Consider the following 14282-nt stretch of genomic DNA (forward strand, 5'->3'; position numbering starts at 1 on the left):
GGGTTGAAAAATCTTTTCTTTAAGAATGTTGAATATTGGTCCCCACTCTCTTCTGGCTTGGAGAGTTTCTGCTGAGAGATCTGCTATTAGTCTGATGGGCCTCCCTTTGTGGGTAACCCGACCTTTCTCTCTGGCTGCCCTTCACATTTTTTCCTTCATTTCAACCTTGGTGAACCTGAAAATTTTGTGTCTTGGAGTTGCTCTTCTCGAGGAGTATCTTTGTGGTGTTCTCTGTATTTCCTGAATTGGAATATTGGCCCACCTTGCTAGATTGAGGAAGTTCTCCTGGATAATATCCTGAAGAGCGTTTTCCAGCTTGGTTCCATTCTCCCTGTCACTTTCAGGTACACCAATCAAATGTAGATTTGGTCTTTTTACATAGTCTTACATTTCTTGGAGGCTTTGTTCATTTCTTTTACTCTTTTGCTCTAAACTTCTCTTCTCACTTCGTTTCATTAATTTAATCTTCAATCCCTGATACCCTTTCTTCCACTTGATCAAATCAGCTACTGAAGCTTGTGCGTGCATCACGTAGTTCCCTTGCCATGGTTTTCAGCTCCATCAGGTCATTTAACATCTTCTCTAAACTGTTTACTCTAGTTAGCCATTCATCTGACCTTTTTTCAAGGTTTTTAGCTTCCTTGCAATGGGTTCAAACATCCTTCTTTAGCTCAGAGAAGTTTGTTATTAGTGACCTTCTGAAACCTACTTCTTTCAACTCGTCCAAGTCATTCTCTTTCCAGCTTTGTACCATTGTTGGCGAGGAGCTGTGATCCTTTGGAGGAGAAGAGGAGCTCTGGTTTTTAAAATTTTCAGCTTTTCTGCTCAAGTTTCTCCCCATCTTTGTGGTTTTATCTAGCTTTGGTCTTTGATGTTGGTGACCTACAGATGTGGTTTTGGTATAGATGACCTTTTCGTTGATGTTCATGCTATTCCTTTCTGTTTGTTAGTTTTCCTGCTAACAGTCAGGTCCCTCAGCTGCAGGTCTGTTGGAGTTTGCTGGAGATCCACTCTAGACCCTATTTACCTGGGTATCACCAGCGGAGGCTGCAGAACAGCAAATAAATATTGCTGCCTGATTCTGCCTCTAGAAGCTTCGTCTCAGAGGGGCACCTGGCTGTATGAGGTGTCAGTCAGCCCCTACTGGGAGGTGTCTCCCAGTTAGGCTACACAGGGGTTAGGGACCCACTTGAGGAGGCAGTCTGTCCGTTCTCAGAGCTCAAACACCTTGCTGGGAGAATCACTGCTCTCTTCAGAGCTGTCAGACAGGGACATTTAAGTCTGCAGAAGTTTCTGCTGCCTTTTGTTCAGCTGTGCCCTGCCCCCAGAGGTGGGGTCTACAGAGGCAGGCAGGCCTTGTTTAATTGCGGTGGGCTCCACCCAGTTCGATCTTCCCAGCCGCTTTGTTTACCTACTCAAGCCTCAGTAATGGTGGATGCCTCTCTCCCAGTCAGGCTGCCGCCTCGCAGTTTGATCTCGGACTGCTGAGCTAGCAGTGAGCTAGGCTCCGTGGGCATGGGATCCGCTGAGCCAGGCACGGGATATAATCTCCTGGTGTGCTGTTTGCTAAGACCTTTGGAAAAGTGCAGCATCAAGGCAGGAGTGTCCCAATTTTCCCGGTACAGTCTTCCCTTGGCTAGGAAAGGGAAATCCTCTGACCCCTTGTGCTTCCCGGGTGAGGCGATGGCCCGCCCTGCTTCAGCTCACCTTCCGTGGGCTGCACCTACCGTCCAACCAGTCCCAATGAGATGAACCAGGTACCTCAGTTGGAAATGCAGAAACCAGCTGTCTTCTCTGTTGATGGCGCTGGGACCTGCAGACCGGAGCTGTTCCTGTTCGGCCATCTTGGAAAGGGCAGCTATGTTGATGTTACATACTTTAAAATGACCAGATCTAAGGTCGGGTCTGGTGGCTCATGCCTATAATCCCAGCACTTTGGGAGGTCACAGCGGGTAGATCATTTGAGACCAGGAGTTCAAGACCAGGCTGGCCAACATGGTGAAACCCCATCTCTACTAAAAGTACAAAAATTAGCCAGGCGTGGTGGCACATGCCTGTAGTCCCAACTACTCAGGAGGCTGATGCAGGAAAATTTCTTGAACTCGGGAGGCAGAGGTTGCAGTGAGCTGAGATTGCCCCACTCCTGTCCAGCCTGGGTAACACAGTGAGACTCCGTCTCAAAAATAAAAATAAAATAAAATGACGGGATCTCGCAAGAACTCACTCACTGTGGCAAGGACAGTACCAAGAGGGATGGTGCCAAAGCCCCTGTGATCCAATCACCTCCCACCAGGCCCCACCTCCAGCATTGAGTATTACATTTCAATATGAGATTTTGGTGGGGACATACATGCAAACTATATTGTGGATGAAGAAATGGAAGCCCAGAGGGTAAGCACCTTGGTCAAGGCCGCATGGCTAGGAGGAATGTCTCTACACTGTGGTTCGATATCCTGATTCCCAAAAGCCCATGTCTTTCCACTGGCTAGATGCAGGGGCAATACTGAGAAAGTTCTCTCCTTAACTGGAAAACCACTTTTACCATTAGCAAGGCCAAACTGTGTTCTTGCAGGGACCATTGGCTTCCTGGGACTTTTGTGGGACCGACTTTGTGAACTTTACTCCTTTACTCCTGGCTTCGGAAACCATTTTCAGAGCAAGCACCAGAGCTTAGATTCTGCCAAATCCAGCTTAAAAGCCAGGTGCTAGGTATGCACTTCTAAGCTCTAAGTAGAAAAATATAGTTTAGGAAAAAATTAATAAAGAGAGCATTTCACCAACAAACAAAATGTGGCAGGAAATTTGAGTCTTAGTTATATGTAAATAGTGATTAAAGACCTGTATTTACAGAGTTTGGGGCAAACCTCTGTGTATCAGTTTCTAATTACTGCTGTAACAAAAAACCACAAGCTTAGTGGCTTCACACAGGTGTCTTCTTGTAGTTCTGGAGGTCAGAAATCCAAAATGAATTTTACTGGGCTAAAATCAAAAGTCTCTCGGGGGGAACCCTCCTTGCCTTTTCCAACTTCTCCAGGCTGCCACATTCCCTGGCTTGGGGACCCCTCCCCCAACACTTGCAGTCACTCCCCTGCTTTTGACCTTTTCTGACTCTTTTTAGGACACTTGTGATTATATTGGGTCTGCCTGGATAATCTAAGATAAATTCTTCATCTCAAGCCCCCAACTTAATCACGTCTGCAAGAACCTTTTGCCGTGGAAGGGAACATATCCCTGAATCCCAGAGATTACACTATGGACATCTCTAGGGGACCACGATTCTGACCACCACAGCTTGAAATTTCAGAAACACATCCTCAAAGCAGTATGTGAAGCTTACAGTATTCCTTCAGTTTCACTCTTGGTCATGATAGAAAACAGTTATCTCTCTGCCTGAAAGTGAGGCCTTCTCTCTTTGATCTCAGCAAAATGCCTCGTTCCTTCTAACTTCCGAAGTCTAGCTCCTAGAGGTGTACTCTAAGCAGCCTTCCAGTTGCTGAGGGAGTTATTAATTTCTAGGTAATAAAACATCAAAGTTAGAGTTTCCATCCCGAAATGGTTCAAAATATGGAGCATGCTTTATATAAATAGTAGGAAATATTCACATGGATGGGAGATTTCACTGAGTTGTGGGGAGGAAGGGGGTCTCTTTTTTCTCCTGTGTTCCCTGTCCCCGCCAACCCCCAAGTCAATAATCATATATAAATATATAATATACATTTATGTCATCAAATTCTTTAGCCAAAAGAAAGCAAAACCACTGCTGGGCCTAGAATAGCAAGAAGAGCCTGCATTGATTCAGCAATTGCAATGTGTTGGGTGTTAACGAACAGTCCTATGCGAAGTCCAGATTCTAAGCTGGGTTTGCCTCTGATCATAGTTCAACACAAGGGACCCCAGAGTGATACTAGAAACATTGGGCTACTCAAATATGCCTCTGAGGTTTACTAGCAGGGAACCAACCTAAACACGATTGCACCAAAGTAAACAGAATCTTGTGAGAGTTGATACTTGAGTTCAGTCTGAAGTCTTGATGTAAACACCGCTTCTGCACTTGAGCTAAGATAGCAATCCTGTTGACACAAGTATATTAAGATAAGAAATGCTGACTGCAGTGTTACACCCAGTAGACAGCTCTGGATTCTATCAAAGAAGTTAGCAACCTCTGCCCTGTAATAATAAAAGCAGTTCTTGGAATATATACTTTCAGAAAACAAAATGCCTTCTCAGTGATGTCTGGGTACTGAGTCTCAGATTTACACTTGCAGGGATTTCCTTTCCCGTAATTTAGTTCTGTGTATAACGATGTTAAGACCTAAGCTTTCTGAATAGCCTCTTTTTTGTAATCGTAGTATGTTTGAAGTGGAGGAAAACTTTACCACTATTATTAAGCAAATAGCAGGTACAAAATATTTAGCAAAGGCAAACAGACAACTCTGGAAAGATGAAATCTTTCCCTGCAAATAAAAATCTGGGGAACACAGGAAAGGAAGGTTTGTGATGAAGCCCAGGCTCTCCCTGCTGGATTTGGGTGATTTGGGTTTTCAGAGCTCGCTCCTGCTTCCCTGAAGAGGGCCAAGGATAACATGGACCTTTGTGTGACTTCACCCCTCTCGTTGGCCTTGGGAGGCAATGGTCAGGCCAAATTACCCAAAGTCTAAGTAGGCAAAGCGTAATGTGGTATTGCCATGTCCTCAAGAACGCACAGCACTGCAGCAATGATGCTTTGCACTCTCAGGCTGGTTTGCACCAAGCTTGCAAATGCAAGCTTGCCCGACCAGCCCTTCCTATTCGCTGGAGACTGGTGCTTTCCTGCCTGGTGTGAAAGATGGCCCAAGTCCACAGCGGGTGCACTGCCTCACCACGGACCTCCCAGGACACATAGGCCACGCTCGGCACAGGAGGGCTTGGTCACAGAAAGATGCTACGGTGGACAGACACCACCAATGGTAGTGTGGCACCTGGGTCTGCAGCAGCCTCCCTGTTGCCCTCTGGGCCTGCAAGATGAGGGGAAGGAACCGCTACTGAAATCTGGAAGGAAAGAGTTGTGTGGGAAGGGCTGACATCAGAGAAGCCGTGACTGTCACTAGAGGTGATGGTCTGAGGTGACCTTGCAGGGAGGACACCAGAAAAACAAATACCCCAACGTTTCTTCCCTCCCTCTGATCTTCCCAGGGCTCCCTGTTGGCCAAACCCAGTGGGAGCCAGGTCAAGACCTGGGACATGGATGAGCTCCTTGCAGGTCAGGCTCGGGGCTAAAGAAGAAGGACTCTCCTGGAAGGGTTCGTGGAACCCACAGTGCAGAGCTGGATCTGAGCGCTGTGCTCTGTGACTGATAAACGGGCCTTAGGAAACGTCTCCTACAAACACTGAATTTCCGCTCTGCGGGAAGCGGCGCAGGGGCACGCTGAGGACCCTGAGGTGGTCGCGTCTCCCGCGTAAGGATGCACTGAGCATTGTGGGGTTTGCAGGACTCTTCCAGCAACCCCACAGGGCCAAGGCCATCCTCATTTGATTGTTGGGCCGGCCCAAAACAGATGGGTTCGCCCGCCATGCAGCTGGCATGAGACGGAGGCCGGCGTGAGACTCAGCCACAGGGTTGACTCCATGGCCCTCATTCTTGGTGTATTGTCCTGGAAGCAGCCCCATCCCACGACAGGTCTCGCTCGCAAGGAAACCAGGTTATTCGTGTGGAGGAATCTCTGTCCAGAACTCTAACAGGCAGGAAGAGTTGGGAACTGGGGTCCTGTGAAACCAGTACAGTGTATTTCCTGCTTCGGACAAGGACTAAAATAGCATCTAAAATGTTCTTTATTATTGTTTTCTTTCTTTCTTTCCTTTTTTTCTTTTTGAGATGGAGTCTCGCTCTGTTGCCCAGGCTGGAGTGCAATGGCTTTATCTCAGCTTCCTGCAACGTCCGCCTCACGAGCTCAAGCGATTCTCCTGCATCAGCCTCCTGAGTTGCTGGCCCGCACCACCACGCCTGGCTGATTTTTGTATTTTTAGTAGAGACAGGGTTTCACCATGTTGGCCAGGCTGGTCTCCAACTCCTGACCTCAAATGATCCACCCACCTCGGATGGAGGTGTGAGGTACTGCGCCGGGACCTAAAATGCTCTTAAGTGGGCAAAAATGCAAGACCATCTGGTAGGAGGCCCCTGGGGCCACGCTGGGCTGCAGGAGTGGAAATAACACCAGTACAGGCTGACGGGACCAGGAGGGAAGGCGCCTGCCCGGAAAGGGGTGGTGAAGCCTGGAGGGCCCCATGGTCAGGGTCAGGAAGGGAGTTCCTCTGCCAGGGTTGTGGCTTTGTTTATTGTGGGATAGGGCTTTGAACTTGCACATAATGAAAACATAAGGCAGTAAATCTACAAGGAAGGGCCCCAGAGGGAAGTGGTGTGGGAGATGGAGGAAGGCACTGCGGCAGAGGCTTCGGCAGGCTGTATGGCTCCTGTATTCGATTTCTGCTCTGATAGCTGGTGTGGTCTTCCTGGTGTTTGGAGCCAGGGAAGTGATAAAACTTTCTTATGTAGAGCCATCAGGCAGCAGGACATCACAGCCTGCATGTGGTCCTCCAAGTGTAGTCCCTAGACCAGCAGCATTGACTTCATCTTGACTCTTGTTAGAGATGCAAATCTCAGGTGCAGAGAGAAGTCAGTCTTCTCGAATACCAGCCACAGTGGCAGACATTGACTTCCGGTTGAATTGCTTTTCATGTGGGCAGCTCTGCTGTAGTTTGCAACACATGGGCTGCCGTAGGGCTTTAAGGATTTAAAAATTTGTTATAGATACATAATAATTATACATATTTATGGGACACATATAATTTTTGATAGAGGCATACAATGTGTAGTGATCAAATCTGGATATTTGGAATATCCATCACCTCAAACCTCGATCATTTCTTTGTGTTGAGAACATTCCAGATCTGCTATCTATTCTGTTTGTTTTTTGTTTTTTGGGGTTTTTTTTGTTTGTTTGTTTGTTTGTTTGTTTTGATAGAGCCTCACTCTGTGGCCTAGGCTGGAGTGCAGTGGTGCAATCTTGGCTCACTGCAACCTCCACTTCCCAGGTTCTAGCAATCCTTCTGCCTCAACTTCCCAAGTAACTAGGATTACAGGTGTGTGCCACCACGCCCAGCTAATTTTTGTATTTTTAGTAGAGATGGGGGTTCGCCATGTTGGCCAGGCTGGTCTCGAACTCCTGACCTCAGGTGATCCACCCACCTCGGCCTCCCAATGTGCCGGGATTACATGTGTGAGCCACCGTGCCCAGGCTGTATTTTGAAATACACAATAAATGTTTGTTAACTGTAGTCACCCTATTGTGCTGCCAAACACCAGCTCTTATTCCTTCTGCAGAACCGTGTTTTGTATCCGCTAACCTTGCTTCATCCTCCCGCCTTCCCCTACCCTTCCCATCCTCTGGTAACCACCATTCTACTCACTACCTCCATGAGATCAATTTTTTAGCTCCCACGTGTGAGTGAGAATATGTAATATCTTTCTGTGCCTGGCTTATTTCACTTAACCTGATGTCCTCCAGTTTCATCTGTATTGCTGCAAATGACAAGATCCAATGACAACCTTCATAGAAATAGAAAAAAAAAAATCCTAAAATCCGTTTCAACCAAAAAGCCTTGAAAAGCCAAAGTCATCCTGAGCAAAAAGAATAGGGCTGGAGGTACCACCTGGTGTCAAAATATGCTACAAACTGTAGTAACCAAATCAGCATAGTACTGGCATAGAAACAGACACATAGACCAGTGGAACAGAAAAGAGAACCCAGGAATAAATGCATCAATTTATAGCCAACTCATTTTTGATAAAGCTGCCAAGAACAAACCCTGGGAAAAGAACAGTCTAAAGATTAATTTTCCAGTGTAGTGATTCCCAAAGCACACTGCCTGGACCAGTGGCAACACCCACACCTGGGAGCTTGTTAGAAATGCAAGTTCAAGTGTCTATCTCAGGCCTACAGAATCAACAACTCTGGGAGTGGGGCCCAGCTATCTGTTCTTGCAAGCCCTCTGGTGATTCTGAGGCTCACTCCAGTGTGAGACCCACTGCTATGGGGTCACCAATTCCTAGATTCCTAATAGAGGTGGAGCATGTTCAGGGATCCCTGGTGACAAAGAACCCTCATATAAGGAAATTGGGGTGAGTGAGGGGGAAGGGGATGGATGCCCCGTGGGAAACAGCATAGTGTGTGATAGACACGGATGAACACAGGGCAATGTGTTTGTGTAGGAGCAAAGTGAGGAGGTGTAAAGACTAGAGACAAGGGCACAGCTCAGCTCTTGCCATAATTCCAGGGAGACAGAAGAGCAGGTGCTGACGGGGTGGGGATGAGGTGCTCCTAGGATGCAGATGGGAGAGTCCACTGGGCTTGACATGCACCGGCTCCCTTGTATTCTCTGGCTGTCTCTTCCTGCTCTTCTCATTAATTCTCCCGACATAACCCCCTACCAGTGGTAGGTATTGTACAGGGCGTTGGAAGTGGGGATGTTGGTGTGATGGATGGCACATGATTCTTCCACTTGCAGAACCTGGTCCAGAAAGGAAGCAAAAATGTAAACTGCCCATCATGACAGTACAGTGATGTAGGTACATCAGAGATGATTTGGGAAGGGAATATTGGTGGCAAGACTTAAATCATGGGGCGAGCCTGGCAGGCAGGCAGGGCCCAGGTCATAGGAGGTGGCAGCTGAGTGTGCACAGTGTGTCAGGCACTCAAAAGCATTTTGTATTACAGAAATTTAATCCCCACCAAAACACTTGTGAGATATCGAAGAACATGCTAGAATGTGTGGATTGTATCCCAATGGGCAGCCTTTGAAGTGTTTCAGCAGGAAATGGTTTAGTCCTGATTCTCTGAGCTGCTGCTTCTCAATTTTGACAGCCCAGGAGAACTGCCTGAGGAGCTTCTTAAAAGAAAATACAGATGCCAGGCCCCACCTCAGATAAGAAGCGCGAGTCTGGGGCCAGGATCCCAGGGAGGGCTGGAGCTGTTTGGTGAATGGCCCCTCTGACCATCCTAAAAAGTCAGAGGCTCTGAGTTTAGACAGAGCAAAAAGTACTGTAATGGCTTGACTTTAATATTGGGATTCTGTTTTCTTTTAGGAATGTCGAAATCACAGGTGAGTACCCTTTTTCCTTCTCTACGTATCTTCATCTTGTAAATTTTATCATCTGTTTTATGCCTAAGGGCTCATTCACCTAACAGATCTGTAGTGTACATCTAGAAGCAGTGAGGGTGTGATCCTGGATTTCCATGTGAGATGTCCTCTCCCGAGGAAATGCTATGGATAATCCTCCTCAGACTAACAATACCACTGGATGCTTTATTTCACTGCTGTCTCTATGGGGAAAGATTAGTGTAGGGAATAAAATGATTGAATTCTAGTTTTCTGCTGTAGACAGTCACTGGTAAGTTACTGAATCTGCATTGACTGCCTTTCATGCCACTGGTGCTCCTTTGTGGCTATGGACAAGTGAGGGGTGTATTTCAATCCTGTGCTTATTTCTTTCTTGTCAGGGTTGCTTTGGTTATCCCCTGAGCATCTTCTTCATTGTGGCCAATGAGTTTTGCGAAAGATTTTCCTACTATGGAATGCGAGGTAACTGTATTGGCCGCTTCTCACCCTTTGGGGAAGAGTGGGAGTGGCCGTAACAGTCCTAACTTTGCTTCCCCTCCTCCTCTTCCACCTGCCCTCTTCAAAAGGAATCCTGATTCTGTACTTCACAAATTTCTTCAGCTGGGATGATAACCTGTCCACCGCCATCTACCATACATTTGTGGCTCTGTGCTACCTGATGCCAATTCTTGGAGCTCTTATCGCTGACTCGTGGCTGGGAAAGTTCAAGTGAGTGGCTGGAAATTTCTTGTTTACAAACAAGCCAAAAAGTAAATGTAGGTTTTGTAATTGGGAATGGTGGAATCTGGGAATGATGAGTCAAAGAACATAAACTCTTAGGAGAGGCGGGTGTGGTGTGGTGCACACCTGTAATCCCAGCACTTTGAGAGGCTGAGGCAGGAGTTTGAGACCAGCCTGGGCAACATGGTGAGACCTAATCTCTACCAAAAATAAAGAAATTAGCCAGGCACAGTGGTGTACACCTGTGGCCCCAGCTATATGGGAGGCTGAGGTGGGAGGATCCACTTGAGTCCCAGAGGTCAAGGCTGCAGTGAGCTGTGATCACATCACTGCACTCCAGCCTGGATGACAGAACAAGACCCTGTCTCAAAAACAAATTAAAAACAAAAGCAAACCCTTAGGAGAGCATTTACAGCTCTGTTTCTGCTCAGTATCCTGTCCCTAGAGCCTAACACAGTGCCTGACATTCAGTGACTGCAAGCAGCATCTATAGGTTTTTGTTTTTCCCTAATCCAAACAAATGTAACATCTTTGTCTCATCTTGACATAGTAGCAGGGATATTGTTTATTATTAGCGATTTGTGAGGCATGGAGTTAAGGTCTGGGGAAACAAAGAAACTCTCTAAAATACTCCCTGGCTGCTGAGGGGCTAACGCTGCTTGAGGTCAGATGATGTGAGGTCACTAAGGAGAGAAGTCACCCAGCCCTCCAGGAAGGGCTCCACGAGCACACCTAGTGGGATGTTGTCAGGAAAGTTTTCCTGGAACTTAATGAAGAAGGAAGTAGAGGCTTTTCCAGGACAAAGGAATGACATGGGCCATCTTAGTCCGCTTGTGTTGCTATAAAGGAATACCCGAGGCTGGGGAATTTATAAAGGAAAAAGGTATATTTGGTTGACAGTTCTGCTGGCTGGAAGACCAAGCATCTGGTGAAAGCCTCAGGCTGCTTGCATTCATGGAGGAAGGTAAAGGAGAGATGGCAAGTGCAGAGATCACGTGGCCAGAGGGGAAGCAAGAGAGAAAGAGGAGAGAAGTGTCAGGCTCTTTTCAACAACCAGCTCTTGCAGGAACTCACTCCTAACCATGAGGACAGCACCAAGCCATTCATGAGGGATCTGCCCCGGTGTCCCAAACACCTCTCACCAGGCCCCGCTTCCAACACTGGGATCACATTTCAGCTTGAGGTTTGCAGGAGACAGACATCCAAACTGTAGCATGGGCAGAAGAAAGAATAATCACTACCTCCAAAGAATTCTACAAAAATTATCAAAGGTCTACTTCCTGGTCAAATATCATTACCAATCAGAAGATAAGTAATTCTTACTGTTTAAAAATATAAATATGAAGTCCATAGGTAAAATAAAGCATAGAGTCTTTCAAATACTTGAAAGATAAAGTGGATCTTTCCCCTCTCCTGGCCCTCTGGCCAAAATTTTGTTAATTTTTTTTTTTTAAAGAGACAGGGTCTCGCTCTGTCACGCAGGCTGGAGTGCTGTGGCGCAATCATGGCTCACTGCAGCCTCAACCTCATGGACTCAAGTGATCCTCCCACCTCAGCCTCCCGAGCAGCTGGGACCACAGGCATGTACCACCACACCTGGCTAATTTTTTATCTTTTTGTTGATATGGGGTCTTGCTATGTTGCCCAGGCTGGTGTGGAACTCCTGAGCTCAAGCAGTCCTCCTGCTTTGGCCTCCCAAGTGCTGGGATTACAGGCATGAGCCACCATGCCTAGCCCAAAACTTTGTTCTATTGTTTTTGCTCATGTGCCTTCCTGAGAGTTAACAGTGTTACTCAAGTTCGAGAAATAAGTGTATTCAGGATTGGGCTCTTGAAAGCTTTCAAGGAGGAGGTATTTTGTGGTGGAGTCAGAAGTGGATGGCTATTGTGCAATTAACTTGGATTCTCTTAACCTTTGGAAACACAGGACCATTGTGTCGCTCTCCATTGTCTACACAATTGGACAAGCAGTCATCTCAGTAAGCTCCATTAATGACCTCACAGACCACAACCACGATGGCACTCCTGACAGCCTTCCTGTGCACGTGTGAGTTGATGCTCACTGCTGCCCCCATCACCCTCCCACCGCATGCTCATTCGATGCTTTAAGTCTTCATCTTTTTCCTTGAACTTCACTGTGAGCATAAGGAGGCTTTCCCTCCCTCTTTGGCAGCACGGTGAAGGCTGCCAAATGGATTGAGCTGAGTCTTCAGGATGTCACCACCCTAGTGGTTGTCTGGAGGCAGTGCTCCCTCTGCGGCTCCGCTGTCATGGGCCGCCATATCCCACAGCAGGTACAGTCAGTGGGCAGGGGATTCATGTTGGTCTTGACCTACCCTGGAGGGATATAAAGTCCCACAGACCTTGATCCTTCACACTGCCAGGTGTCCTGAGGACTCCAGGACCTTTGGTTTTCTGTCTTGTACCACACTTCTGCCTATTTTTCAATAATCCCATTTCATAAATATTTGTTGCAGCCCTTTGTGCTGGGCTCTGGATGGCAGGTGTCATTGACAAATGCTCAGGTGCTGGATTAATCTTGCTTCACTGCAGTCTGGCCTAGTAGACTAGTTATAGAGATTTATTTTGTTTCCTGTTTTTGTGCTTCAGTTCCTTGATCTATGAGTAAACTAATGAGCTGGGAAAGTAGAATAGAAACTCAAATTAGTATCGGCAATCACCGCACTGCTGGCTTATCAGTTGATCAGACTGCTGTCCAGACTGAATCTCTTGATTTGCCCAGAGGGAACTGTGTCGGTGGAGGGAGTGGCTGTGAGCCCTCCCACAGAGCAGCTCTCTGGCCTTGGGAAGGTGCTCTTCTCTGCGCCTCAGTTTTCTAATCTATAATATCAACTAAGAACATGGACTTTGGAGCCAGATTTGGGCTGTGCCTCTTCCTAGTTGTGTGAGCTTGAGCAACTTTCTTAACCTCTGTGCCTCAGTTTCCTTGTTTGTAATAGTACCTACTTCGTGTAGGACTGTCGTGACGTTAATCCAAGTAAAGCACCTAGAACACTGCCTGACAAGTGATCAGTGCTCAAGAAATCTTACCTTTTCATTTTTCATTTCATGGAGTTCGTATTGGAGCACACCTAAAATTCTCACAAGAGTAGATTGTGTATAATATTCAGTTGGCCCTGTTTTTGTTGTCTTTTAAAATGCTTAGATTGACAACATTAAATGCAAGTTGTATTAAGAGGCAGACAAGATTAAAGGGGCGATTTGGCCAGCCAATTCAGGGAGATTGGTTCAGGAAGCATGATTTTTAAAGAATTCTTTATCTGTGCAATATTTTCCTTGACTTTATCTGTTTCATAACATTTTTTTAAGTGTTTAAAGGCAACATTAGTAACCGACAATATATGGGATACATGCCTATAAAACCAGAAATTTGTAGTACCTACCTGTAAGTTTAATAAAACTACCAAGTGAGGGTCAATAAATGCTATAATTTTTTTTTTCAATTCAGGAGTTAAAATACTTAGCAATAACCTAGAAAATACAAGAGTAAATTAAATAACCCTTAATCCCACCATCTAGACATGACAATAAGTCTTTTAGTCTATTTCCTTCCAGTTTTCTGTACCTTGTAAACAAACTGAGATTGTACTACCTAACCTGATATTCTGCTTTGCAATGAAATCATGTTTTCCAATGTTACTTAATGACTATTATGAGTCTGTTATGACTGTACCAGACACAATGCTTATATTTGTTCAATAACTTTGTATTTATCCACTCTTTTACTGGAAACGATAAAGCTACAAAAGAACCCCAAACCTAAGGCTTTCCTCAGCTCGCGAGCTACTGTTTTATGTTTTCTGGATGGTAAATTATTAGATGGGGGCAGGAGCTTGAAGGCCCATAAGTTCAAGTTTGCATTTGGCTATCACGCTGCATTCCTGTGAGCTGGCTTCTCACGAGATTGTCTTCCTCTCTATGTGTGTCACTGTGCTGGGCCCGCTGAGGGAAACTGGGGAAAAGAGAGGGCTTCTGCTTGTGAGGATCTGCCGTGTTGGCCTAACACCCTGTCTTTCCCAGGGCGCTGTCCATGATCGGCCTGGCCCTGATAGCTCTTGGGACTGGAGGAATCAAACCCTGCGTTTCTGCATTTGGCGGAGATCAGTTTGAAGAGGGCCAGGTAAGAGCAGGGGCATCCCCAGAGCCCGCGTGAATGAACTACACACATCTAGGAGTCAGAGGCCACTGGCACAAAGTCTGTTCTCCATCAGATTCTTTAGAGGCCGGGCGCGGATACCTGTAATCCCAGCTCTCAGGGAGGCAGAGGCGGGAGGATAGCTTGAGCCCAGGAGTTCGAGACCTGCCTGGGTAATACAGCAAGACCCCGTTCTCCACAAAAAGGAAAAAAAAAAAAAAAAAAGACACACAAAAAAAAGTACATTAGAAAGT

The 14282-nt window shown here is 46.5% G+C and overlaps 1 protein-coding gene across 1 annotated transcript in view; it reads left to right on the forward strand.

Moving 5' to 3' along the window:
- The window catches only part of SLC15A1 (solute carrier family 15 member 1), a 71329-nt gene that overhangs the window by 20486 nt on the left and 36561 nt on the right, over positions 1-14282 (forward strand). The window contains exons 2-6 of the mRNA XM_017861255.1: positions 9119-9135; positions 9534-9615; positions 9720-9861; positions 11800-11919; positions 13914-14013. Coding sequence (XP_017716744.1) covers positions 9119-9135; positions 9534-9615; positions 9720-9861; positions 11800-11919; positions 13914-14013 — 461 coding nt within the window. The remainder of the gene's footprint in view (positions 1-9118; positions 9136-9533; positions 9616-9719; positions 9862-11799; positions 11920-13913; positions 14014-14282) is intronic.

The sequence above is a fragment of the Rhinopithecus bieti genome, unplaced genomic scaffold (genome assembly GCF_001698545.2).
Source record: "Rhinopithecus bieti isolate Rb0 unplaced genomic scaffold, ASM169854v2 scaffold_2254, whole genome shotgun sequence".
Taxonomy (NCBI): Eukaryota; Metazoa; Chordata; class Mammalia; order Primates; family Cercopithecidae; genus Rhinopithecus; species Rhinopithecus bieti.